Raw genomic sequence first — 26,070 nt, forward strand, 5'->3', positions numbered from 1 at the left:
GCGCGCCCCTTCGCTCGATTGGATCCTCCTTCTGCAAGACTAGACGCTCTCTACGCAGCGTACGCTTCACGAACAAAAATGTTTACCTCGCAGCTTCAGAAGGCTCAACTGACAGCCGCTTCTCCATCACCTAGCTCACCCTTTTCCAAATCCAAGCGCGGCGCGAGGCGCTTCGTATCCGCACTCGTGCATGGACCAGCAAGGGATGGTCAGCATCAACATGCCTTGAAGAAAAAGAGCCGTGGGGGCGAACACAGCGCTCACAGCAGGCTGCTCTGGGTGACGACAAAGTCATATTAGACCTTGCGATGCCAAGAAAGGACGTTGTCGAGGGCCCAGTTGCTGGTGCGGCGAAGCTGGATGGACCTCGATTCACATCCCGCTCGGCTCGTGGCCATGTGTCTAAGGCGCAGGCAAAGCCGCACTTGACCAAACACAATCTGAGCTGGACAAGCATCGCATTCTTGTCCTTCTTGGCAATCGCCTGTGCCTTTTTATCGTCCCGTCTGACAGCACAGCGTGGAAAGGAAGAGCCCAATGTCACACAAGCGGGAGCCGAGGTAGGACGAAACGGACTTTTCCTGTTTGCTCAGCTCGCCGGCTTAGGCCTGCAGCTACCCAATGCTCGGCATAGCGCAGGACATGCTGCTGTGCCTGGCTTCATCAGAAGCGGCACAGTCTTGTATCACGCCAGAACGGATGCCGGCCTGCCGCCCAGTCCGGAGTGGCTCGCTTGGGACGTCGAGATGAGCTGTGAGCTGCAAGTGGCCTACTTGGTTGCGCTGAATCGACCGCATCTCCGATCTGACAATGCTCTGTGCGACACCTCTCACCCATCTTCAAGTTGCGATCATGGCAAGCAGGCCGTCAGAGAACGGCACATGTAAGTGGCCCCTCGTCCTTGTATCCACAGAGCGCAGGTATGCAGCAAATTGACGGGCGCTCTCGCCCACTCTGCGCCATGCCAGTCCTCCACACATATGCGCTCCAGAGACCCCTCCGCGTCTTGTATCTTGATGGGCAATCAGCCGCACTCAGCGTCGAGCTCGGCGGGACCCAAAGTGCGGAGCTGCTTCTTCAGGGCAAGGCGAAGATGAAAGGGCATAGCGAGGATCACGGACCAGGCACCCGTCGCCATGACGAGCCAAATTGGTGGGATGACTATGGCAGGGCCATAAGGCTCTGTCGGTGGGCGAAACGGCATGGGTCCATCATCGAAGCGATTGTCAGGATGAACACGGTGAGAGACTGAGCGCCGTACGAGCCAAGATCGCTCAGACGTTGACTCGAAGCCTGCATATCGTCCTGGCCTGCCTGACGGCACAACTAGGGCTTGTAAGTCTGCGCTCGCTATGGAGCTCAGTTGGGTCTATGCTAAGCTGCTCTCTCTCCATCCGCCACAGCGAAGTCCTGATGTGTGATCTCACATCATCTGCGCTCAAGCCACTCAATCACCTCAACATCACCGTTCCGGGGACCCCGCCCTTTCCAGCGCACATGAGAAAGGGCAAGCACAGACCCAAGGGGCCGCCTCCAGGTCATGCCGAGCGGACCCATCCCCGGAAAGCCCACGCAAAGAAAGAAAGAGGAGGAGGACATGGTCGAAGACCCCATGCAGCTCACCGGCGTCACAAACACAAAGGGCACTCGGCATATCATGAACATATGCGCCACTCTGATCACCAAGATCGGAGCCGTTCAAAGTCTCACAAGCACAGCGACCGTCGACTTGTCGATGACGAACGGGCTACACATTGCACCGACGCGGTGTATGGACCACCATCTTCTTTACCAGATTTGCCTCAAGGAATGAGAGGGCATGTCTCTGACTACCGGCCGGGTGGGCATCCCTCAGATGGTCCTCGTCACGAGAGACCCCGAGGCCCTCCGCCTCGCGGACCGAAGTCGTGAGTATGTAGTACCGCGGTGCGTCGCAGTGGTGCCCAGAAATATTTTCGTTAACCTCGGCAGCTTTGTCCGCACCACAGTCCTTTGCTGGCACGGGGCTCTTTCGAGTGGCTTCGAAGCGCCACAGCGCGGAACACTTCTCCACAACCCAGTCTTGTGCTGGACGCCGGCTTCGCAACAACTTTGTATGCTCCAGATTACTCGTCCCTCGATTCTGCACGATTCAACAAGGATGGCCGCCCTCGTAGGATGAGAAATCACCGAATCTGGGGGCAGATTTCCCAGCACGATGCGGAATTATGGCAGACAGCTGTGGCGGAAAATGTAGAAATCTGGCACAGGACGCACGAGCCACGCATTTTAGCTTGGTATCGGAGGCCCAAAGTGCGTCTGGAAGCTGACTGGTCTGAAAAGGCCAGAGGTGTCCAGGAGCATTGGGGAATGAGACTGGAGTCGCTCGCACGTCTACTGCAAGACGCCACAATGTCGCTCTACCAGCAGCACAACGCCTCGACTCGCGCGGCCACGCCCATTGCTAAAGCGCCGGCGGCTGCTGCAATCTTTGCTGAGGTCACTCGGGTTGTCGAGGAGATCAACGTACTGACCTACTCTCTCCTGGCGCATGCTCTGATTGGTCCGACTGTCCCTTGGCCGCTCTCCACTGCAAGCTCAGATACAGATCCCACCCGTGTAGAATGGAAGACGGGGCTTTTGGAGCGTTGTGCCGGGGAAAGTTTGACCGCCAATACTAGCAGGACTGGTGGTGAGGGACCCACGTCAAGCTTGTGGAACGCTGCCATCCTATCTACACAAAAGGCTCTCTGCTACATGACGATCGAGCTGTTCGACGAGACTCTGTCACGTCGATTTGAGGCTGCACGTCCAGAAGCGCTGGATGCCCAGAACACGCACGACGCTGGATGGCTGCGTCGCTGGCGAGGTCGTCTGGACACGCTACGCTCTGAGCTCGAGTGGAGTTCGTGGGATACTTGCCCTGAAACCTGCGGAGCAGATGTGAGTCTCGCTCTGAACTTTGACGCATGCGCCATATCGCTCACGAGCTCCCAAAATTCTCCCTGTTGCGGTGCAGTCCTTCTGCTACATTCCATCATGGCCACTTTCGATGTTCATGTCGGCTGGCCCACCACCTGGCCCACCGCCCGACGATCCCGGCCCCGGGGGTCCGAATTCCCCGAGCGATGGCGGCAGCGTTGGTGGATGTGTCCAGCATCGCGATGGCGTGGAGTCACCGGAAATGCACCACAAACACACAGCGCAGCAACATAGCGGTAGACCCGGTGCTGAAAAAAGGCTCCCTCATCACCCAGGCGCGCGAAATGGCGTTCTCTTTTGGAGGCACCTGGTTCCGCGATGGGCTCTCAAGATGGCTACTTCGGAGCGCGGCCACCCTCAGAACATGTACAAGGAACACGCTCATTCGCATCGACCCATCTGGAAGGCGAATGAAGAGCGCGAAGTGCCTGATGGTGTAGATAAGGACGAGTATGAAGAAGAAGAGAGCGAGGATGAGGACGACGACGAGGAAGATCAGGAAGAGCCGGCTAGATGCATCGATTGGAAGGAGTGGAGCACGCGTCACGCATCCTTTTGAGCAGCCTGGGCGCGAGAGAGTGAACTTATACCCACGCATGTGCAGTGCTTTCAATATCATTCATGACTTTGCACCGCACTACTTACTATGATTACAGAGGCCAAGTCGGACCTCAGAGAGAGGCGTGAGTGCGAGCAGTAGTCGTATGTCTGCCGAGAGGCTCGTCCCCGGATCGAGGTTTAGGGCGGGTCACGTGAGCTCAAGCGCCGCCCTCATTTCTGCAAGGTCCTGCCGCGCAGCAGGGCTAGCCGAGCGTTCCATGTACGGTACGGCAGGGAATAGATATGGGGTCAAAAACCACGCCATTCTTGATTCCTCCTCATAGCCGCGCAAGTACTGTGACTCACGTCTGGCGACTCGTGAGTCCTGCACGACCAGGCAACGAATGATATCAGACCTTTGACGAAGGACGCTCTCGGACATTTGTGAGCGTCAGCCTATCGGCTTGCCATGCAGCAGTCATGACATGCAAACAAAGACGAAGCACGACTGTCGAACCTGCTGCTGGCGTGATCGGATCGAATCGGAACGCAGTTGGCCCGCCGGCCGCGTCTGCCGTGATGTGTGATGCTTGACAAATTGTGGATACGTGATTCAAGATTCTCGCCGCTCTCGAGCAATAAGCCGTGAAGAATTTGACCTTCTCTACACTTTTTGATTTGACGCCTTGAGCAACATGGCGTGATGCGCAGGCAGAGAAGTGTCTTGATTGTCATTTGATCGAAATCGATATAGAATCGAGAATGCTCATATCCAAATTTAATAAAAGGTCGTGATTGCATTTATGTGCGGATCCGGTTGTCTACGGCCAGCAGCCATGAGAGCCCGCATGCAGCTGAGCAGGAGTTTGCAGCTTTCGCAGCAGCAGCTGCCAGAGGATGAGCGATCTCGATTTCGCGGCCATGTATAGGCGTACGCAGCAACATGTAGGTGGGTGCATGGGCAGCTATATACCGCCACTCTGCCACCTGCACAGTCATGACTCATGAATTCTGTACGGTACAAGTCACAGTGGCAATTTAATATCCGCGGACTTCTGCAGTAGCCCCGCCGGCACAGAGCAGCAGCATGTTGATTGCAGATGAGGAGGAAGAATAAGGACTTCGGCCTGGATCGACTGATATTCGTACTCCCGTGTGGTGCGCGCAGGTACTACTCAGACTGTATGTAGGAATTGCTGAAAGCGACTCCAATCAATCAGAATCACAAATCACCAATCTTGAATGAAATGAAGTTGAGTACCTTGTCAGCTCCTCTCCATCTACAAGAGCATCCGACGTCATCCGTCTGTTCCCATCTCTCTCCTCGCTGAATGAAGATCTGCTGTTCATCTCACGAGCACTAGACTTCAGTCTCTCCAACTTCAACGCTTTACACCCCACACCTAGCATCACCTCGACCATTTCATTCGACTGTCCTCTTTGCTTCCTCGCACCCACCTCTCACGCATCTTTGCTCGACCACAGCCTCTCCGCTACGATGGGACCTCTTCCGGACTGGGACGTGGCTGATGCAGGCGAGCACGCCCGACAGTCTCGAGCTTCTGCCTCAGTCAGGCCTGTCCCTACCTCTTCACCACGGACAAAGGCCCGCTGGCACGGCAAGCAGCGTTTGAGTGACAGAGACGCCGCTGCGAATGATGTGGATTTGGTCGGGAGCGATGAGGTCGGCAGGATGAAAAGAGTGGGTAGAAGTATGGGCGTGATCTTGAGGAGACACATGTACTTTGTCGGGCCTGGAATCATGAGCTCGGTAGCCTTCATGGGTGAGTCTGGCAATGCCCCCCCCCCCCCCCCGCGGCGTAAAGCCTCTGTCGCTGACCTTCGTCCTTCTCCCATGCTTTCGTCTTGCCTCTGCAGATCCTGGGAATTGGTCGACAGATTTGTCGGCAGGTGCTCAGTACGGCTACAAGTTGCTCTTCGTCATCCTTCTCTCTTCCGTCATGGGCATTTTGCTGCAAGTGCTGGCAGTGCGCATGGGCGCAGTCGTTGGTGTCGATCTCGCCAGAGCCACTAGGCTGTGGCTTCTGCCAGAGGAAAGAGACAAGGAATTGAGCTTATACAGGGACGGGCTGGACGACACGGCCGCGGCGGAGCGGGCTGCTCTAAGCATTGATCAGAGAAAGCCTTGGCGAAAATGCAGATTGGGACTCCTCTGGTTGCTTTACATTGTTGCGGAGGGTGCCATCATCGCTACCGAGCTTGCCGAACTCGTAGGAAGCGCCATCGCACTGAACTTGTGAGTCAACTCTGACCCCCCGTCTTGACTCGAGATGCAGCTGTTCTCACCCGCTCGTCGATGCATCCCAGGCTGTTTCCTGCCCTGCCAATCTGGGCGGGCACGCTCATCACCAGCGTCGACGTCTTTCTGATTCTCCTCATCTACCGAGAAGGCGCATCTATGCGCGCATTCGAGCTGCTCATTGCTATCCTCGTCTTCATCGTCATGGGCTGCTTCATCGTTCTGCTCGTTCGTGTAAATGCCGACTGGGGAGATGTCTTCTACGGGTTCGTGCCGTCCAGCACCTTGGTGGAGAAGGATGCTCTTTATATTGGCGTTGGTATCGTCGGTGCTACCGTCATGCCGCACGCGCTCTTCAATGCAAGCCAATGGGCCACCGTAGACCGTCTGTTGACGCGCAAGGTCAACGCTGAGGCTGAAGGTCTGCCCGCTCCACGAGACAGTACAAACGAGCCCCGAGACAGCGCAGACGGCCAATCTGTCCAGGAACGCATGGGCGACCATGACAGCAGGGGTACGGCTACTCAGGATCCGAAAGATGTGTCCAAGTACTTGCCAAAGTCCTTGGTTCGCTTAAGATCTCGAGCTCATGCCATGGCGGAGCGCTTTCCCACCTTCAGCTTGGGCGGACCAGCCATCCCTTCGCCCGAGAGCCACTCGCATCGAGCTCCTCCTTCGGTCGCGAATATCAAGATACACCTGGCACATGCGACTGTCGACATTGTCTTGTCCTTGCTCATCTTCGCTCTAGTCGTCAACGCTGCCATTCTGATCGTCGCCGCCGCCGCTTTCTACTATGGCGGCAATCGCGAGGAAGTCGGCGATTTGTTTCAGGCGTTTGCGCTGATCAAATCGACAGTCGGTCACACATCTGCCATCCTATTCGCTGTCGCCTTGCTGGCAGCTGGACAATCTGCAAGTCTGACGGTGACACTGGCAGGCCAACTCATCTCCGAGGGTTTCATCCGGTGGACCACCAATCCTTTCGTCAGGAGAGCATTGACGAGAGGCATTGCTCTCATCCCTTCTTTCACAGTCGCTGCAGCTGTCGGCCGAAGCGGACTGGATCGGATGCTCGTGGCGAGTCAAGTAGCCTTGTCCATGGCGCTCCCTTTCGTCCTCGTGCCCCTCCTTGTCGTCACTGGCAGTCGCTCTTGGATGACGGTGCAGGAGTTGCCGCTTTCGGAGCACGAAGCGAATGTGCAACAGGACACCGTTCATGATGTTTCAGCACACGCCAAGAAGCCAGACGACGCAAAGGTCGCGGATGACTCGCACGCCGCCAATGATTCGCGCATCGCGGGAGGACCTGCATCCGCGCCTGAAGCTGTGATGCCTTCATCGTCGACTGAGCCGCCAGTGAACGCCGCTGCTGAAGCGTTGGCTGCAACCGGATCTGCGGTTGCAGACGAAGGACCACGCATCGGTCGATTCGCCAATCATTGGTCGGTCATCATCTTTGGTTGGTTGCTTTACGGCTTGATCCTCATCTGCGATGGCTTCGTCATCGTCACTTCTGCCATGGGCGATGACTGAAAGACTGCGCTAGACTTGAATTTCGCACTCCTCTCGGGGGTTGCGCATACGCGCCTGGAAGCCACGCACGGTGGGAAGCGATCTTGTGCTTTGTCACGGCAGATCCTCACCTTTTCGACGTATCTTTGCACCCGCCTGTTCACAAAAGCCATCAAGGTTTTGTTCGCTTGTAGCAATAAAGTGTCACCGATACCTCAATTCCTACTCCTCTTTCTTGCATATAGACTCTTCAGTAGACTCTTGCCACATCCCAATCTTGATGCGTGTTCAACAGCGACTCTCCCAGAGTGCCGATTGAGGGATCTTTTAGTATGCCTAGCCGCAGGACGTTTGTGTTTCAGACAGCGCACACGCAGCGCTGATTGTTCCTGCTCACGAGACGCGCCGCGTAAAGTGCAGCAGAGTATAAATCACACATGCAGTTACGCTTGCCCTGCACACGCGCGGCCATTGAGAATTTTGAGATTTGAATGTGAATGCTCATGAAAGCACGCGGCTGCTGCAGCCTTCTGGGCTTATCGCGCATGAAAAGGCAGAAGAATTGAAGGCAAGAGGAATCGTGAGAAAGTCAATCAGAATCAAGAATGAATGCCACAACGACCAAAATTCAGGTTTTTTGCTTCGTCAAGGAGGGGACAGGTTTGATGAATAGACGCAATTGTTTGTCACTTGAACAGCATTTAGTCTCAAGCATCCAGCCACCCATCTGTTCCACAAGCCGCCGACAGGAATCTTTCGAGTCGAGCGTGGAGAGAAAGCCCCACTGCGCGAGGTCCACGCCAAGGAAGCCAGAGTTGTCGGTCTAAACGCACCCTTATCAGAATTAGCATACAGGTTGTCCAAGTGTGTAGAGGTGCTTCATCCGTTTCTTCATTGGAGATTTGCACTCTGCCGGGAACGCGCTTGGTAATCGACTTCGCAAGCATGGACACGCTCGATTCCAAACCAGACACAGAGGCAGCGGCGCCAGTGCGCGAGAAGAATTCAGATAGCCTTCCTTCGCCCAGCACATCCAGCCCGAGACGCATGAACACTACTGGCCTTGTCGGTAGAGCAGCCAAGGTTGTGCGCACGCAGATGGACTGGTTGAGCACAAGAGAGGCGTGGTTAGGATCCTACAATTATCGACGCCTATTCCAGCCTCGATGGCTGCCTTGGGCTAGAAGGTATCGCAGAGGAGCACCTCCAGAGCACGCTGGCGAACTGCCGTTCTATGGCCTCAATGACCCTTTACCGATCGTGTTGGCTGCCATATGCGGCTTGCAGCACTGTTTGGCTATGCTTGCGGGTCTCATCACTCCTCCAATTATCGTGGCTTCCACATTCTCCCTGGACGCCTCGACCAGCTCTTATCTCATCTCGGCGTCCCTCATCGCTAGCGGCCTTTTGTCTTTGCTGCAAATGTCGGCCATACCGCTCTCGTTCATCCCGTTGAGGTTCTTCAAGGACAAGCAAATCGGCACGGGCATAATTAGCGTCGTTGGAACGAGCTTCAACACTCTATCCGCAGCTTCGAGCATCTCCACTGCGCTCTACGCAGATGGCGTGTGTCCTACCAGTCCACAAGGCGCTCGATTATCATGTCCGCAAGGCTATGGGTATCTGCTTGGCACATCTGCGCTCTGCGCATTGCTCCAGATTGGCATCAGCTTCGTCCCCGTCAAGCTCATCCGTCGCGCATTTCCGCCACTCATTACGGGTCCCGTCGTCTTTCTCATCGGCGCCAACCTGATCGGGAGCAGCGGATTCCTGGATTGGGCGGGTGGCAGCGGGGAATGCTCATCCCGGCCCGCAAGCGGACAATACTCGGTGTGCCCTCAAGTGGGCGCACCTCACGCTCTGCCTTGGGGATCACCCGAGTACCTTGGCCTTGGCTTCTTCTCTTTCATGACCATCGTCTTTGTCGAGCTGTTTGGCTCGCCAGCGATGAGATCGGCCAGCATCGTCATCGGACTCATCATTCCGACCGTCACGGCAGGCATAGGAGGAGGCTACACTTCGCGCTCGTCCATCGACGCTGCTCCCGCAATCACCTTCCTCTGGACGGAGACTTTTCCGCTTCGAGTATATGGACCTGCCGTCTTACCGTTGCTGGCAGTGTACCTGTCCATGACGGCAGAAGCCACTGGAGATATCACGGCAGCGTCGGAGATGAGTCGGCTGAGCGTGCAGGGAGCAGACTTTGACAGGCGGATTCAAGGTGGTATCCTCAGCGACGGCCTGGGAGGACTATTATCAGCGCTGGGGACCATCACACCGCTGTCGGTCTTTGCCCAAAATACTAGCACCATCGGCATGACTCGAGTGGCCAATCGTCGAGCGGGCTACTGGTGTTGCGGCTTCTTGGTGCTGTTTGGAATCTTGGGCAAGATTGCTGGCGCCATTTTGGCCATCCCAGCACCTATCTTGGGCGGTGTGACGAGCTTCTTGTTCGCTAGCGTGGCTGTCGCTGGCCTCTCGCTGATCGCGCGAGTCGACATGCAAAGTCGCAGGAATCGCTTCGTCCTGGCATCGTCCCTGATGATGGGATGCGGTAACCTTTTGGTCAAGGATTGGGCGACTTATCTGCTTCCAAGCACTGCGAATCACGCTCTAGCAGGATTCTTTACGTCGATCAAGGTGCGCGCTTGCTTAGCTGCCGCTCAATCAGCTTCTTCCTGACAACCGCTCTTGCTTCCCCTCACTTGCCGCAGATTCTGATTCAGACCCCCTTCGTGATTGCTGCATTGTGAGTCGTCTGTGCATCCTCTTGACGTAATATTTGCAAAGGTGTTTGCTGACCGCCTTCATCACGACGTGCAGCACTGGATTTGTGGCCAATGCCATATTACCATACGACGGCGAAGATTTGGCAGCGGAAGAGCGCGCACAAAAAGCCTCCCAGGCGTCTGCGCTAGAGCTTGAAATAGCTGTTTCAAGCGCTTATCACAAAGGCGCTACGACAAGCTCTGTGGTCAGCGCAGCAGGCGATGAACAAGACGCGGAACATGAGATTGGGATAAGGCATAAGCAGCAGTGACCATTCGCTCCGAGCTTGTATGATAGACACGACGGCTCCTGCGCTCATGCTCGCCGAAACGATCGAAGAGTCGAAATTGTCGATTGAGCAGGTCCGGGTTGAACAGCGATGTGTGACAATCGGCGCTCCCAGCTCATCAGGCTTTCGGATCTGGTGTGCGATCCGAAGAAAGGCGACCAACATCATGCATGCATTCACGCTTTCATTGCTGCAAGAGGGCGGGCTGAGCAGCAAGCAAGCGAGCACGCACGCAAGCACGCAAACGGAGACGACACTGACCAGAGGGTGGATCATACACGAGTCTTTGGTGAGCGGATCGTACACGAGTCACCACGCAGCTACGAAGCACGAATACACGCGGATGGATGATGAGCAGCAGCGTGTGATGTGTGGCTGTGTTGGCACTTTTGCACGCGCAGCATGATATCCATGCAGACCTCGATCGATCGAGGCGGGCGATGCAACAAATCACGATCGAACAGCGCAACATCCGTTATAACGCAACGCGTCTCCATGCAGAGTCATGACCCGCGCGTGCTGAGAGTCCAACACCTCCGCGCGCCGCTGCGCGCTGATCAGCTGCGCCAAACTTTAATTTGCTAGCAGTTGCTGTGCCTAGACACGCGAATGTAGCAGTGAAGTCTGAGTCGCTGATGCGTTAATTTTGATTGAACAATTAATTAAGCTCGCGAGCGAGATTCGGCTGATTGCTGGATGGCACGTTGCTGCGCACTTTTGAGATCGCGAGTCTCTCATCTTTATGGACCAGCTCTCTCTTCTCGACTGTGTTCCATCAGCACACCCATACCTCTCAAGACTACGCTGCTGTCGTCCTGCAAACGATCTTGCTTCCAACGCAAAGCCTCGCATACATGGCGGAACCGCAAGCACCTCGAAGGTTTTGGGCACCCCCGCGTGCAAGGGAACAATCGTTGGATGACTTTTTGAAAGAGAACAAGCCTTCTTCCGTCAAGAGATCGTACGACGGTTGGATATGGGTGGTGGGTCCGCGCAGATTACTGACTCAAGAAGCGGCGCCCATCAGTGAAGAGGTGCTGCTCAAAGCAAGGAGTATGGTCAAAAGTCTCGAAGATGAGATTCGGAGCATAGACGTCAGTGCGATCTTGAAGAGATCAGCCGCTTGAGAGGAGCATGCATGTACGTGCGCTCAAATGTTTCTCGATCTTTGCAGGATGATCCGAATATCCCTCTAAGAGGGCGCAAGGGTGTTCTGAGTAAGAAGCAAAGAAGGGACAAGGCGCAAGCCGATGCTGATCTAAAGTACAAGCTAGCCGAGTTGGCTGTGAGTTCTGGATTCAGCGTCGGCAAGTGGTAAGTCGAGTGTTCGTCACTTCATCATGCGTCAGACGCGCGTAGAATCAATGGCATTCTTGCTGTTTTTTCAGGCTTTTCTTCCGGCGCGGCACGAGCATCGATCTCTTGTTCGCAACGCTCGCCAAGTCGATCAGCGATGGACCCCTTTCGAGATTGAAGGCCGCTGTTACGACCGTGAAGGCCGCCGTGCTACCGCAGCAGGAGAGTGAGGAGCAGGTCGTTTGCTTGTACTTTGACGATTTCTTCGATCAAGACACGGCGCGAGAGGTGAGCTCGTTGGCGTGACGCCAGCTCCAAAGGAACCTACGTCACCAGAGTCGCTGAATGCATCCGCTCTTTGAGACAGGTTCTCACCTGTGTCATCAAAGAACATGGTCAGTAGGCACACATTCATCGGGATCCTGACGGTCGGTCTGACACGCCTCTCTCTTTGCAGGCGTACTGCCCGCCGCCGCAAAGGTGAGAGTGCTGCAAATACACACAGTGGAGCACACACGCTCACCTCTTTTCTTGTCTTTGTATAATTGCAGTCTGACTTGTACACCGAGCTTGGCATCACCTCGAAGCACCCGACAGGTCTAAGGAGTACCGAATACCAGTGAGTGTGGCTCTATGTCTCTGTGCGACCTGCAAGGCTGATCGTGTCACTTCGCAGGCCCAAGGAGCTTTTGATGCAATCTCAGATTGACGATTGGCAGGCTGCATACAACAAAACGCGCGACGGCGGTGTCAAGGTCCGTAGCAAATACGACCAAGTCAACGAGGCTGGTTTCGAAGATGATGGATTTGAGGACGCAGACAATGACCATGCTCGCAAACCAGTCGCTTTGTCCTCATCAAGCAAGGAAACGACTGCCCGGATTGAAGCACGAACGCTTCCAAGCCACGCAGCTTCTCCTGCGAAATCGCCGGTTCTGGCTACCTCAATAGACGCAGATGAAGACAGTGTGACGGAAAGCGAAGACGAGAATGAGGTATGTTCTTGTCCGGTTGAATCTCCGACGCATGCGATAAACTGAATGGGCCCATGCTTATAACCCGCCAAGCCTCGAGCGAAAGTCACCGTGCGGCCGAAAGAAGTCGCCGCGACCGACGGCAGCGCAAAGCGTTCTGCGGACAACAATGGCAGATCTGCACCAACAGCAGCGCCCCCGGCCAAGAAAGCCAAGGGCGCTAGCACTCGCAAGGCTGTCTTTTGAGCAGCAATTGGCGGCAATTGGTGGCACTATCAAGGAGATACGAACACCTTTCTGTAGGCCATTCCAGATGGTGTCCAGCAACGGACGTACAACACGACTTTGGAAAGAGTGCTTGCGAGTGACGAGGTCACACCTGTCTTCCACGCGCAAGAGGCAACCTCTCTGAGCGCTCTCACCGGTTGAGCCTCATAAGCTTCCCAATGTAAGTTTGGCCCTTGTTGAAATCGACCACTTCACCGCTCTCCTTCGTGACTGCTTGACGATAGAGCGAGTCTTTGCGAACCTCGTTAAGCCACTCTTTGATGGCCGGCGAGATGTTGAGACCAGTGTTCTGACGCCATGCTTCCGAGCGATTATCAGCGATCGTGCTCAAAAATTCTAATGGGAATATGGCTCCGAACTGTGGACATGTGGCGAGCACCGGCTCGTCAGTCCAATGAGGCTTGCAGCGAGCGTGTCGAGACTTTGCTTGCGCCACTCACGTCTGCAGGGCCGAAACCGCCGTCAAGCGTTTGAATGATTCCCTTGCCCCCCTTTGCCTTGGTCTCACGCAGAGATCGTTCAACCCATTCCAGGTCCACTTTGAGTCCTCGCGCGATGGCCTGTTCTTGCAGCGAGGTACCTTCCTCTGTCAGGGCCTTGCCCTTGTTGGCGTAAAAGAGCGGAAGCGTGTGCAGCATCAGACCTGAAATGAGTGGGGTACGCGTCGCTCGAAGTAAGCACCTGCGCACAGCAGCACCTTTCATGACACGATATATTGGGCGAACTCACCACCCTCGCTAAAAGCAAGCCAGAACTTGACATCCTGGGCCCTTTTGCTCCTCTCATCGAACTCGAAGCCTAGACGCTTCTTGGTGTGCTCAGGACTGAGATGTCGGAGGAGGTGTTCCAAAATGTTGGGCGTTTCGAGCACTGCGAATTCTTGGCCGTCGTCGCCTAGGTCGGTCAAGGCAGGCGAGCGGCCCAAGGGATGCACTGAAGCCAATCCCTTCTGGCTAAAGGCTGCATCCACGCTCAGTCTGGTCTCGGGATGACGAGGATATTGTATCAGCTTGTAAGGTGCGCCCAGCCATTCCAGCAGCCACAGAGCTGCAATGGAGCGAGAAGCTTCTAGATGGTGGAGTGTGATGGAAGAGGACATTTTGGTGAAGAGTGGATGTCACTGCTGGTGGTGGGTGCGAGTGTGAAGAGCGGAGCGCCAGCCTAAGTCGACTGTTGTGCTAACAAATCGTTGAGGATACGCAACGAAGCCAAGAAGGTTAGAGAGGAAGGACCACAGTGCCAACCAATTGTTCGGATACGGCCTTAGTGCCTGCCGCCGTTGGCAATCACGTACTGCTACTTGCATGTGGAGGAGTGGACGGATAAACCGCTTAGTTGCCGCTTCGGAGGTGGCAAAGTGCCCGACGCGCCAGCGCTATGTTTACTCGCGTAGCGGCATGCATGGCCCGCGTGTTCGCAGCCGCAATTCGGAAGAGCTGACACTTTGATTGCAGCCCAAATGGCCTTTCTTGACCCTGTATATACAGCATGTGCGACTGCGCAGTCACACAGCCGAGCGACAGCAGCAGTATCGCAGCGACAGATCTTCTTGGACATCGCTCGTAAAAATGCAAATTGTTTGGGCATCGACGCGCCCCGCTGGTGCGTTGCACCTGCCACAGTCGCGTCTTCGCTGAAGCAGATAACCCGATTCACAAAATCAAAATCCGGAAAATGAAAATCTTGCAAAATTTTGACGACTCTGGGGGTCGAACCCAGGACCTCTTGCGACCACACAATGCCTTTCGACAATTGTGAAGCAAGCGCGCTAACCAACTGCGCCAAGCTGCCGTAGCAGCTTCGCTGCCAATTTTCACAATATAGTCCAAACCCCAGAGATGAAGCATTTTCCGTTGCGGCCTGATGACGTCGAAGGCGTTTTGCCGATGCATGAGCGGAGAGACCAAGAGTGCAGTCCGTCACGAGTCGCAAGTCCTGGTGCACAAGCAGTCGGAACTGCATGCCGACAAAAAGCTGCAAAGGCGCAGCAGCAGCAGGTACCGGCATGAAAAGTTTGACTCAGACAGAAGAAGCAGCGACGTGCAGAGTCAACGAGCTGCTCCCTTCTTGTCGCGAGTTCAGGGCGCCCCCGTCTCGAGATCTCCAACAGCTTGTCGATGCAGACACCAACCCTGCCGCTTCGCTTTGCACGTGCTGGAGGGCTTAAAGGCGGATCTTTGACGACAGTCACAGAAGGGCTAAGATCTCCTTCCTGCTCTGGAACGTCTCCGAATCAGCAGCTTCACTCTCGCATCCTTGCGTTGGGCATTGCGTGCTACGATCGGTGCGACAACAGCACACTGAGGACTTCGAGCGTCGTGCCCGACCGCGTAGCGACAATAGTATGGCTTCTCCAGCATCGTCAAGTGTTGCTTCGGCTCAGAGGAGGCCCAAGCCGCCGGCATACCCGTTCTACCTCGGAGGTGTAGCAGCATGTCTCGCATCGTTCGTGACACATCCACTGGATTGCGTCAAGAATCGGATGCAAACTGCAAAGGCAAAGCAGGGGATGTGGGACGCACTCAAGGGCACCGCAAAGCACGATGGGATATCTGGATTGTATGCTGGCCTGACTGCGAGCTTGCTGCGGCAAATGACATACAGCGTCACTAGGTGAGTCTGGCGACAGGAGCAGTGACTCGACCGAACGCTTGAGCTGCGCTGCATGTCAAATGCTGCGACGTCCCAACACCTGTCACCGACTGTCGATCCTGCTCTGGGCGCGCTCGAGCTCTGCTCATCTTTCGTCGCCCGTTCTTCACAGGTTTGGGGCTTACGACTGGTTGAAAGTAGAGCTCAGAACGCCGTCTGATGGACCACCTAGCAAACCCCTGCCCGCATGGAAATTAGCAGCTTGTGCTTCAATAGCAGGCGCTGCAGGAGGTGTAGCAGGGAACCCGGCTGGTGAGTGCACTTGCAGATACCGCGCGGTGGCCTCTTGTCTTTTCTCAGCTTAAACCGCGCCTGCTCTGTGCTTGTCCTAGACATCATTCTCGTGCGGATGACGTCAGACCTCAACAGACCACCAGCAGAGCGGTATAATTATAAACATGCTCTACATGGGGTCTACCGTATGACTGTCACGGAGGGTCCCGTGTCGTTGTTCCGCGGTATCGTCCCAAACGTCACAAGAGCGGTGCTCATGAACGCATCTCAGCTCGCAACGTACGACTTCTTTAAGCATTCCTTGCTCAACACTGGGCTCTACAAGGAAGGCACATGGCTTCACTTCAGTGCAAGCTTCCTGGCAGGCACGGTTGCAACCACCGTTTGCAGCCCAGCTGAGTGAGTTGCGAAACGCGTCGCGATCACTTCCAAATAGCTTCGCTGACTCCTGACAATCTGCCTTCGCTGCAGCGTTATCAAAGCTCGAGTCATGTCTGCGAACGGCGCTAGCGGTGGTACGATAGCGAAGCTGCAGCGGGCGATACAAAAGGAGGGCATCGGCTTCTTGTTCCGTGGCTGGACACCGGCGTGGGTCAGATTGTCACCGAATGTGAGTACTGTGGATCTATCTGAAGGCGCCGTCGTGGCTGGGTGCTTCTTGTAATGCTGACGATGCTGTTCCGTATGTGGCATGCAGACAATCCTGATCTTTGTGATCCTCGAGAAGCTCCGATTGATGGTGGACGTCGCGAGGGAACAGCAAGGGCTACCCTCACAACGAAATCCGGGCATTCCGGATGTGTCTGGCAGCGCAGAGCAAGACAACAAGAGATCATAGACAGTCTTCACTCCTCGTACACTTGGCTTCGCCGCGTCACCCTCTGCGCGCCAAATCTACATCATAGAGACTCTTCGGGCTTGCTGCACTCAAATTGTAGACTACCACATCGCGCCTAATCCATTCTAGACAATTCGCGGTCCAGCAATGACGAGGAGGGATAGAGCTTGGCAGTGCTCAGTATTCAGGAGTATCAATCGAAGCACCTACGAGACCTAGGCGGTCTCATGAGCCTATCATCTCCTCCGCGCCACCACGCATGCGTGGCGCAACAGCACAGCAGCGTAAGACGAGATGCACCGATACGCTTTACTCGAAGCCGGACCGGCTCAAAGTCGCTTTTGGGCAGTGTCAATCGCAGATCAATCGGCAGCGTGTAGCTACCGCTGCGAACGTGGCTCTCGACATAGGATGCTCGTCCCACGTCTGGCCTCTGCATTCGCGAGTCGCGAGTCGTGAGTCGTGAGTACAGCAGGACGTGATCGAGGCGCGCGCTCATCCACGTACAGATTCCATACCCAATACTGGAGCGACGAGCAGCCCAGCTTGCCTTCCGTGTTCTAAAGCTGTGCCACTTTATATCTCGGACACTGCTCGCTCGCGCTCCTAGCTGAGCCTGATGAGGCTGCCTCGAGCTCAATCTTGTATCCTCAACTTCTCGCGGTAGGCCCATCGACCTCCACAACTCTCGAGTCACGAGTGCTGTTGAAGGTCGAGCGCTCTGTGCCGCAAATAGAAAAGATCGTGCATGACGCGTGTGTGCTGGAGCGCAGGTGGGATGCAAGACTCGGCCGCGAGACCGTTGAGCGCGTGCAGCAGCAGCAGCTGCGCATGGCCGATGCTGATGGGATGGTCGGCAATTAAGCGAGACTTAGCGGATCGACGCCGGCGGCATCCATCTGCGTATACGCGGTATGGGTATGCGTGCGTGCGTGCCTCCTTGCTTGCGTGAATCATCACGAATCACATGCCTCTCGAGCATGCAGATATATAGATGCACTCGCGCGCAGGCTGCTGCCGGCCTTCGTTTCCACCGCCCCTGCGCGCGGTACTCACTCCGATCTGGAATTGCTGTTGATACAGACGGGAGTCTCGTCCTCTCCATCCGAGTGCCCTCACGGGCTTTGATCGCTCGTGGGACGTTCGCCGGCAGGAGCTAGATTCGTGATGATTGCGATTGTCTGGCGTTGAGCGCGGCGCGACGCCGCGCTGCACGCAGGCCGCTCGGCCACAAGCTTCGGCACTCCAGCAACGAAAGCGACGGATTCGTTGAGACTTCGCAAGTAAGGAGCTGCGTGCACACCGACTACTCACGACTGTACTCACACTGTACCTAGCACATCCGGCTTGATCTCTACATGACCCTGTCAGCGCCGTCGGACTGTGCACAGACCACACAACAACCGTCCCTCTCAAAGTGCCAACACTCATGGACCCCCTTGTGGTCGGTATGTTGCAATCGAGTGTCAGGCTCGGGTGGCATGTGCAGCATGCGCCCTCACCGCTCGGCAAGATCACCAGCGTTCCCAGATCTCGTCGAGCATTGGCCGGTGTTATCTGTATGCGCGATACGGAAAGGGCTCCTGCGAGCTTCAGCGCTTACATCCAACCCATAGCGCACACCAAAGCCAAATGCGTCTTTATCAATGAGCAGTCAAAAGTCCGCGCCCGCTCCAAGCCGTCCATATCGGTTCACCCAGACACGCCGGTAGCAGATGGACTGAATGCACCGAAACTCTCACTTGCTACGCTCAGCTCTGTAGTTTCACCTTGTTCCCAGCACCTGGACTCGATGGCCGACCATCTCGACGCTCTTTGAACCGAAGAAATTCGGTCCTGTGCAAAGTGCGAACGTGATCTCCCGTCATGCCTAGATCCTACTCACAAGAGACAAGGACGCGCAGAACCGGAGGGAGGTACGCGCAGGAGAGTAGAGCAAGTTGCCAGCGATCAGTGGACGAATTCGGGTCTACGCACGACATCCATGGAGGGCCAGGATCAAGACCAGATGTTTCCTCAAGACACGTCTCGGGCTCCTCGATGTGAGCAAAGAGTACTGCGTCGATCGACCGTCTGTCTCTGATCCTCCTGATGCTGATTCCTTCGTTGCGAACGGCGCTCAATAGCCGACGTCGCACATCTATGAGCAGCAATCCCTCAGACTCTCCTTCACGCCGTCACGTGTCTTCTCGTCCGAACGAGATCGAGGTTGTGGTAGAGCACTGCTCAGCCGATGCTCCGCCAATACACGAGGGCTGGCACGAAGATAACCCACACGAGGCTCTGGAGCATGTTCAGGGCCGACGTGGCGCGTTTGAGGCACCGCCATCTACCCCAGTTGCAGCTGATCACACCTGGAGCGGCTATCCATACATTCTACCCGGGTCAGAAGCACAGCACAGCTCCACTACGTTAGCTAGCAACTCGCCCGGCCCATCCAAGGCATTTCTGGCCGACGACGATGCGCAGAGCACCAATGTTGTCGGATTGGCGCATGCAGATGAGCAGGGAGCCGGGGTGGGCGAGAAACGTCATGAGGGATCTGATTCATCCAGCAACTCTCACTCGGGAGCGGTGCTGTATGCAAGCACGGCAGCACAGCGCTTCGTGCCACCACTTCTTCTCGCGGTGCCTGTAATTCTAGTCCTACTGCTCACTGCAGGCGCAGCGACGGTGATCATTGCATGGATTGTAGGTCACAAGATGCCACTTGAATCAGAAGGGGTGCTCTACCTCCGAGAGGGCGACGAGAATGAGCTGGGTCGCTCTTACCACGACAAGACGCTCGGTCCAGAAGCAGTCTTGAAGTTCGACGAACAGGTGTCGCACCCAGTCACACTCACGTTCACCAGCATAGTCGCCGTTCTGGTCGGATTCAGCGTCGCACCATCCATGTCTCTGGTCGCGTACTCGCTCGCCGCAGACTGGCTCACGCTGCAAGAAAAGGTTGCCAATAGCGGCAGTGCCGACAAGGTCGAGCAGCTGCCAACTCCGTTGCAGTACGCTCTCCTCTTGCAAGTGTGCGGCGCCAACAGCTTGGAATCGAGTGAGTCTTCACGCGCGCACAGGGGTCAATTTACTTGTGCGCTCACGAATGCAACGCTATTGGATCTCAAAGTTTCCCACAGCGTGAAGCATATGTTCAAGAGCAAGGGCTCCCACGCTTCAGTCCCTAACATGCTACGCAAAGCTGTTGCCTGGCTGATTGTCCTGATTGGCCTGACATCTGCGTGTGCTTGGGTGGACTTTTGGCTGCACGAGAGCACTAGGACTGGTGAGCAGTCCATGCGTGCCACTTTCAAGGGGCATAGGCGCTGACACTTGGTATCTGGCGTTCAGTCTCCGTGGTCGACGTCGACACCTTCACCAGCCGAAAAGGCATGTCATGGTCTCTGAACAGCCATATTTGCAATCAGACCGCAGACATGCAGCAGCTCCCGTGCTTGGTCACTCTCCCAGCTGCAGCACAGGTGCCACGCTCAGAGGTCGTCGATGATCGTGCGCGAAGAGCTTCGAAAGATCTCAATGGACGTCACGAAGACCGCTTGCTTCCGGTTTCAACCCCGCTGCGAAGAGGCGCGGATGAAGGGCTCCCCTTCTTTGGCGATGAACACTCGGTCACCGCAGCAGAGGGCTGGCTGGTCGTCAACAATGCTAGCAGAACGCGTCAGATCTCGATGTATCCCGATCCTGAACATCCCATCGCACCGCTCGCATATCTGAGTGCATCTCAAATTCGACGTCAAGATATCTTCTCCTCATCGACCTTGGGTATCAGTTCCCAGTGCGAGGTGCTCACTGATGAATGCGAGAGCATGGGAACAAACGTGAACTGCAGCAAGGCTGGTCACGCAGAACTGAGCGGCAGCATCGTCCCGACCGACACCAGCTCGTGGGCGTCTCAAAGCCGCTTCTATCTTCTCGACCAAGCGGGCAAGGCACCGAGAGAGTCAGAAAGTGTACAGGGACCAAAGAGCAATCCCATGGAGCTCTCTGCGCTTGCAATCTTCTCCGCTAGTCCAGCACTCTCCGTTAATCAGTCTAGCCTGAAGGCTATCGGAACACCGGCCGGAGGCGCCTCATTTGCTGCCTTCAAGTGCCGAATGCTCTGGGAAGAGCTGACTTTCAGCTACTTTAATGGCTCTTTCACTCTCGAAAGCCGCAGACCCGCTGATCCGGCGCTAGTGCATGCTCTCGGAGGTCCTTTCGTCTCCGGCGGTGTCACGGAAGCGACTGTCCTATCCTTGACTCGTCTCACCGACAAGTTATCGCGAGACGAATTTGCTTTCGAATTCGCTAGCGCACTAGCCTACAGCTCTTTGGCGCTTCCGGCCGGTCTCATGCAAAAGCAGGACGTCGAGGTCAGGGGCTGGCAGCCTGTACTCGCTCAGCAGTACGAGAAAGCGCCTCTATTCCTCTTCATCGGCCTCCTCTATACACACGCCATAGTAGCGATCATCCTCTTCTTGTGAGTGTCGTAGCTGCCGCTCGAACAGACACACCTGTTGAGATGGCCCCACCACTCTGCGCAGTTGGGCATGGGGCACATCTTCACAATTGGTCGCGTACAGCGACCCGACGACAGGAGAAGTCAAGGACGTGCCCGCTGCCGTCCTAGCTCAGCGCCGATTGATCGATCCAACGCACCTCGTCGCGACCCACTTGGGCAATGGCCAGCCGTATGCCAAGAATGTGTCCGGGGGTGCCGTCGCCGCCTTGATGGGCAATGCAACCGCTGTCGGCCAACCCAGCCGCTTGATAGGTCCAGGCAGTGCATGGAGTCTGAGCACGGGCATCGATGCTGCGAGCTCCTGCAGCCACTGTGGTCGTTCCGGCTGCTCAGGACAGCCGATCACACGCCAGCAAGCTATCCGTACCACCAAGACCAGTGAGCAGCCAACACCACGCGTCCATGCGGGCTAAAGCTAACATTTCCCCCCCTCTCTTTATGACTCGCAGGCTTCTTGGGTCAATTTGAGGAGGCTGTTCATCAAGAAAGGGTTGTTGTAGGGCTCGAGTCGAGTGGACGGGGATTCGGCGTTTGGAAGCTGTCGAATGCCAAAGGTGCCATCGGCGAGCGCTCCGGAAAGAGGGACAGCATGCTTCGCGCCGGCCATGGTACGCACGTAGCTCGAATGCTGCACCATGACAAAGGATCGTCGACCGCCAGCGGTGCTTTTTCCGCTCGAAAAGCAGCTTCTCGTTTCCGGTCCAGCAAGCGCACTCGCACGCACGCCCTCCGTGACGACACTTTCAATGTGGCTGATCAAAGCTCATCGCAACTTTACGCGACTCCTTGACTCCGCTTTCTCTGATAGAACAATGACCCTTCTTTCGCGCAAGTCCCCTAAGCCTTTCCACAATTATTACGATCACACGCATTCCCCCGATATGGCGCACCTCACACCACAACACTTGACTCCTCCCCATCGTCTTGTCGATCTTGTCGCCTTGTCAACGAATTGCCGCACTTGCATTACGCACACATAGAGCTTCTCAACTCAAGTACTTCGGTTCCGTCCTTCAACGCACACGACTCAAGGTTTCAAAGCCATCTCATTTGCATCAAATGTTGCGTCTACTGTTGGGCAGCAACCAAGCCCGCCTTGGAGATTGCGTGCTCTCTACTGATCAAATGGCAAGTCTTTTCGACCAGGCCCAGCAATTGACCCATGTCGTTGCTCCACGCATTGAGGTGCTCCGAAGTCTCCTTTCTCCTCTCAAAGTTGACCACACCAGCAGGCCTGTCAATCTTGGCCCAGACCGTGGCCGAAGTGACAAGTGCAGCGAGTGACTTTTCCGCCTCCTCCACCGACAGGTCAAGCAAGGTTGCGAGCCTTTCCAGGGTGATCTTGGTGTAGTATTTGCTCACGACGCGAATATTCTGCGATGTCAAAATTTGGGACCGGAGTCAAAAACGATGCATCCGGCACAAGTCGACTGCCGTGATCACCGCTGCGTGGCACTCACATGCTCAACGACTCTCTTGTGCAGCTCCTCCCATCTGTAGTCGCCATCAGCTCCAACAGCAAAGGTAGGCGTTGAGCGCAGAAGAGGTCCGTAGAGCTCCTGGATGCCTGGCCATCTCATCAATTCGGGTGTGGTGAAGCACTTGAGGAGGTTCCTGTTGTCGTGCAAGAGGGTAGCGACGCTTCAGTTTCAGCTGCCCAAGTCCAGCTTTCTGAGAGACCTTTGCAGACTCACTTGTGTTCCGGCACCTTGTCCAGCGCCTCGAGCTGCTCGATCCGAGCCATCATGTCGCTTTGCTCGTTGTCATACGGGGACAAGATCAAGAAGACAACGACATTCTGCAGGGCTTGTCGAACTTTTTGCTCGTCCACCTTGATCCTTGGGGTGTCAAAGATCGCGTTTTCGTAGCGAGCAACATCAAGATGTTTGCGCTCGTGTAGGGCATACTTGATCATCAATTCGTAGAACTTCAACTTGAGGTCTTGTTGTCTTCTCTCGTCAAAGAACTTTGTGTTGACTTTGCGCGAGACGATGTTAGTTCTTGCATAGTCGCCCCTCTCCAAGTTCAAGCGCATTTGCTCGAGAATGAAGTCCGTCTTTTCTCGACGACCCATACTGCCAAATGTCTCCACTGCGAGCTCCTGCAGAACATCCGCAGCACCCGAGACGTCGCCTTTTGCAGCAAGGATAGAAGCCAAAAGACGCGTGACCCGAGCACGCTCCACCTCTACAAAGATCTGTCCAAGTGCATGCAGCAGAAGTGAGGTCGCGTACACATGTGTGTGAGGCCTCACTGGGCAGCCAAATACTCACCTTGCCTTCGGTAACCGTTCTCAAAGTCTCGATCAGTTTGTGCCTTTGATCCTCCGTCACACCCTGGTCACCGATCGTCTTTGCTTCATCTATCAGCTTGGTGATCTTTGGGTCCTCTGCACCTTCGCCTTTGTCCTCCAGAGCTTTTTCCTGGCCCGGCTTCCTGTCCCCCTTTTTGGCTTGACCGCTCGCTTCCTTTGCCTGACTCGACGACCCAGGCTTTTCTCCGTGGATGCTATCTGCCGCCACGTCCTTCATTTCCACGTCACCCTCTTCGTCCTCTGGTCCCTCCTCAGAAGGCACCAAGCTGGAGCCGGGTGGGTGTAGAAAGTACATGGACAATTGAACCATCTTGGTGACCGCTTGCTTCAGCTGTCCATGCTTGCGGGACAACGAAGAAAGGGTCTCGGAAAGCAGTTGCCAGTTGGTGGATTTGAGGTCGGGCTTGCTTCGAATGAGCAGCACGGAAAGCAGCAGCAGGCGGGTAGTGGAGCCCAAATCGGCTGCCTGCGGATTGATGAGGAGTGAGCCTCAAGAGCTGACGAGAGTTGCTTGAATGGGCGCAGTCAGCTTACATTACGAGAGCGCTTCTCCAAGGTGGCAATCTTCTCCAGTGCATCTGTGAGTTTGCCAGACTACGCATACAGGGCGAGGATAGGTGATCGCATCAGCAAGAGCATGAGTGAGCCCGACTCAGAGCGTTGCTCGCCCAGGAGATGAAGCGGCGTTGTGCTTGCCTTGCACCCCAAAAGCTTTGCGGCCGTGTTGAAGACTCACCGATGCCAATGATCTGACTTGAGGCTCCAGCTCGTCCACCTCTGGGGACAAGTCTGCCTCCTGTTTCTTGTCGGTGACGTTCATGCTGCACCAGTGAGTATCTGTTCCTTGACTGGGTTGGAAGTCTCTGGTCGCTTCAAGTTCAGCGGGCCAAGGATGGAATGTCAGGCTCGTTGCTTAGGATCGCTACCAGAAAGTAATGTGTCACCATATGATGAAGTTGGACACTCCTCCTTTGAGTCGTGTGTGCGAGAAGCGTGTGAAGCCTTAGCTGGGTGACAGGTGGGATGATGGCTGATCAGAGGTGGACAGGCTCGGATCCAGAGTCGTCAGTTGTGAGGTTCTTGGGAAGCTGCTGCTGCATCCTGCCTGACTCCTGCTGGATGCGCGCGCACGGCCTCTTTCTTACGTACTGACTCCACGACTCGTGACCGTTGCTGCACATCTGCAAGTCTCCCATCGCGATGACGAAGCTCAAAAGGCGCGTGCGCGTTCAAACGATGCTCACGATTCAGATCACGTGCCTGCTTACGACTTTGGGTGGACCGAAGCCTACACACACACCGTGAACGCATCTATTATAGCTGGGCCACTCTTGACTATATGAACCGGCCCTCCCTTCCCGGCCACCATACCGGCAAGACTCCATGACGAATCGCATGCGTCTGTTTGCGATTCCCAAGGTCAGCCTATGCAAAGTCATCCTGAGGGAGCCCGGATCCCATCACTGCTGCGAGAGGTCGGATGCCATCCAAGAGTCCGGACCAGGTTTCGTAAGATCCTGCAGCCGCATCGTCGTAACGTTGCTCACGTCTTTCGGCGCCGATCGCAGAGAGCCTCGGACGTCCGCCGAATCACGGGGGACGTTCACGGACGGTCACCGCTTTCGCATTGTGCGCGACCTTTCTCGAGTTTCTCGCTGTCTTCACGCTCCGTCACTTCTATGTCCTTAGCAGCTGTCCCTCTCGAATTATAGAAACGCGCTGTCTCCCTCTCGAAATATAGAAACGCGCTGTCTCCACTGTGCAGGGACCTAGTAGCATGAAAGCTCGGCTAGACACGAAGCGGCGAATCGACGAAGAGGGCTGCTCAAGAAGCGGGAAGCGCGCGTGTCATTCGCGCCGAGTCAGCCAAGCCTCCGGTGCGGAAGCAGTCCGTCTGACTAGGCAGAGTATATATGCGTAGTTCACCACGGAATTGCTCTTGAGTGTTCAGCACCTGCGAAGGAACCAGAGGTCGTCCCTGGATCGGAGAATTGGACGGGTGTGGCATAAAGTAGAGCGCCTGATCTTACGTTATGGCGCATGACTGTCAGAGAAGCTTTCCTGGCTTGCAATCACCAATTGAATGTGTATGCGAATGCTTTGATTCTGGCCTGCCCTCCTTCTCTGCACCAACCAGCCATCCGTCTCAAAATCAAGCTCGGAGGAACCATGGAGGAATCACAATCTTGAATGCCGCTACACAACAAGACTTTGAATGTGCCGGGTTGCGGTCACAGCTGAACGCGTTGCAGCTGGCAGACGCACCCCAAAAGCCGCCCGTTGATCGCAGATACCGGTGAAGATACCAAGTTTCGGTTCGTAGAGTCTGACTTGAATTGACAAATTCAAGGTTTGGCTTTGGTTCAGTCAAAAGCATCGACGCCAATCAAAGAAGGAAGAGATCGATACCAAGAGCTCGCATGTGTTATGTAGAGACGGTGCTGCGTCTAAGCTGGCAGGCTAAGCCGTCCAAATCATGAAATTGAATCTTTGTTGCTCGAAAATTTACGAATATATACCCTAGCTGGTACGAGCGAGGTCTTGAGTCAAAGTTCAAGTGTCAAACATTATGATTGTAGTCGTATTAATGAGGATAGCCTTGAACTCGACTCACAAACGAGCTTTAGGAT

The 26,070-nt window shown here is 55.4% G+C and overlaps 10 protein-coding genes and 1 non-coding gene across 11 annotated transcripts; 7 read left to right on the top strand and 4 right to left on the bottom strand.

Moving 5' to 3' along the window:
- Nucleotides 1–43: 43 nt before the first annotated feature.
- On the top strand, nucleotides 44–1,984 carry IE81DRAFT_81108 (hypothetical protein). The gene is made up of 5 exons (XM_025517666.1): nucleotides 44–753; nucleotides 845–883; nucleotides 969–1,240; nucleotides 1,331–1,335; nucleotides 1,404–1,984. Exons 1-5 carry the CDS (start codon nucleotides 309–311, stop codon nucleotides 1,909–1,911), a joined length of 1,269 nt encoding a protein of 422 aa, XP_025373196.1. The 5' UTR covers nucleotides 44–308; the 3' UTR covers nucleotides 1,912–1,984.
- On the top strand, nucleotides 1,894–3,585 carry IE81DRAFT_338887 (hypothetical protein). The gene is made up of 2 exons (XM_025515557.1): nucleotides 1,894–2,922; nucleotides 2,999–3,585. Exons 1-2 carry the CDS (start codon nucleotides 2,158–2,160, stop codon nucleotides 3,518–3,520), a joined length of 1,287 nt encoding a protein of 428 aa, XP_025373197.1. The 5' UTR covers nucleotides 1,894–2,157; the 3' UTR covers nucleotides 3,521–3,585.
- Nucleotides 3,586–4,999: 1,414 nt separating this feature from the next.
- On the top strand, nucleotides 5,000–7,297 carry IE81DRAFT_327511 (Nramp-domain-containing protein; the record flags this gene model as incomplete). Its single annotated transcript, XM_025515078.1, has 3 exons — nucleotides 5,000–5,285; nucleotides 5,401–5,758; nucleotides 5,830–7,297. The coding sequence occupies 3 exons, from the start codon at nucleotides 5,000–5,002 to the stop codon at nucleotides 7,295–7,297; spliced, it is 2,112 nt and encodes a 703-aa protein (XP_025373198.1).
- A 600-nt stretch (nucleotides 7,298–7,897) lies between these two features.
- Nucleotides 7,898–10,384, top strand: IE81DRAFT_296493 (Xanthine/uracil permease). Its single transcript, XM_025512140.1, has 3 exons — nucleotides 7,898–9,916; nucleotides 9,991–10,025; nucleotides 10,100–10,384. The coding sequence occupies exons 1-3, from the start codon at nucleotides 8,222–8,224 to the stop codon at nucleotides 10,314–10,316; spliced, it is 1,947 nt and encodes a 648-aa protein (XP_025373199.1). The 5' UTR covers nucleotides 7,898–8,221; the 3' UTR covers nucleotides 10,317–10,384.
- A 659-nt stretch (nucleotides 10,385–11,043) lies between these two features.
- IE81DRAFT_363470 (hypothetical protein) lies at nucleotides 11,044–12,850 on the top strand (the record flags this gene model as incomplete). The annotated part of the gene is made up of 8 exons (XM_025516775.1): nucleotides 11,044–11,428; nucleotides 11,509–11,648; nucleotides 11,723–11,918; nucleotides 11,998–12,025; nucleotides 12,088–12,110; nucleotides 12,182–12,249; nucleotides 12,307–12,625; nucleotides 12,698–12,850. Exons 1-8 carry the CDS (start codon nucleotides 11,189–11,191, stop codon nucleotides 12,848–12,850), a joined length of 1,167 nt encoding a protein of 388 aa, XP_025373200.1. The 5' UTR covers nucleotides 11,044–11,188.
- Nucleotides 12,615–14,089, bottom strand: IE81DRAFT_81244 (hypothetical protein). The gene is made up of 3 exons (XM_025517667.1): nucleotides 13,622–14,089; nucleotides 13,333–13,535; nucleotides 12,615–13,250 (listed from the first exon to the last, which is right to left on the bottom strand). Exons 1-3 carry the CDS (start codon nucleotides 13,989–13,991, stop codon nucleotides 13,023–13,025), a joined length of 801 nt encoding a protein of 266 aa, XP_025373201.1. The 5' UTR covers nucleotides 13,992–14,089; the 3' UTR covers nucleotides 12,615–13,022.
- A 497-nt stretch (nucleotides 14,090–14,586) lies between these two features.
- On the bottom strand, nucleotides 14,587–14,683 carry IE81DRAFT_t3. The gene has a single exon. It is a non-coding gene; the product is annotated as a tRNA-Val (tRNA).
- A 538-nt stretch (nucleotides 14,684–15,221) lies between these two features.
- On the top strand, nucleotides 15,222–16,712 carry IE81DRAFT_354857 (putative DIC1-mitochondrial dicarboxylate carrier protein). Its single transcript, XM_025516667.1, has 5 exons — nucleotides 15,222–15,505; nucleotides 15,657–15,796; nucleotides 15,877–16,177; nucleotides 16,250–16,388; nucleotides 16,476–16,712. Exons 1-5 carry the CDS (start codon nucleotides 15,237–15,239, stop codon nucleotides 16,614–16,616), a joined length of 990 nt encoding a protein of 329 aa, XP_025373202.1. The 5' UTR covers nucleotides 15,222–15,236; the 3' UTR covers nucleotides 16,617–16,712.
- Nucleotides 16,627–17,545, bottom strand: IE81DRAFT_81312 (hypothetical protein). Its single transcript, XM_025517668.1, has one exon. The coding sequence runs from the start codon at nucleotides 17,287–17,289 to the stop codon at nucleotides 16,810–16,812; it is 480 nt and encodes a 159-aa protein (XP_025373203.1). The 5' UTR covers nucleotides 17,290–17,545; the 3' UTR covers nucleotides 16,627–16,809.
- Nucleotides 17,546–18,357: 812 nt separating this feature from the next.
- IE81DRAFT_81347 (hypothetical protein) lies at nucleotides 18,358–22,051 on the top strand. The gene is made up of 6 exons (XM_025517669.1): nucleotides 18,358–18,658; nucleotides 18,743–19,662; nucleotides 19,735–19,890; nucleotides 19,956–21,084; nucleotides 21,149–21,504; nucleotides 21,576–22,051. Exons 1-6 carry the CDS (start codon nucleotides 18,483–18,485, stop codon nucleotides 21,914–21,916), a joined length of 3,078 nt encoding a protein of 1,025 aa, XP_025373204.1. The 5' UTR covers nucleotides 18,358–18,482; the 3' UTR covers nucleotides 21,917–22,051.
- A 102-nt stretch (nucleotides 22,052–22,153) lies between these two features.
- On the bottom strand, nucleotides 22,154–24,604 carry IE81DRAFT_319414 (putative RPN5-26S proteasome regulatory subunit). The gene is made up of 6 exons (XM_025512717.1): nucleotides 24,177–24,604; nucleotides 23,975–24,034; nucleotides 23,400–23,906; nucleotides 22,821–23,323; nucleotides 22,587–22,740; nucleotides 22,154–22,500 (listed from the first exon to the last, which is right to left on the bottom strand). Exons 1-6 carry the CDS (start codon nucleotides 24,258–24,260, stop codon nucleotides 22,195–22,197), a joined length of 1,614 nt encoding a protein of 537 aa, XP_025373205.1. The 5' UTR covers nucleotides 24,261–24,604; the 3' UTR covers nucleotides 22,154–22,194.
- Nucleotides 24,605–26,070: the final 1,466 nt, after the last annotated feature.

This window comes from Ceraceosorus guamensis (assembly GCF_003144195.1).
Source record: "Ceraceosorus guamensis strain MCA 4658 unplaced genomic scaffold IE81scaffold_2, whole genome shotgun sequence".
NCBI classification, from domain to species: Eukaryota; Fungi; Basidiomycota; class Exobasidiomycetes; order Ceraceosorales; family Ceraceosoraceae; genus Ceraceosorus; species Ceraceosorus guamensis.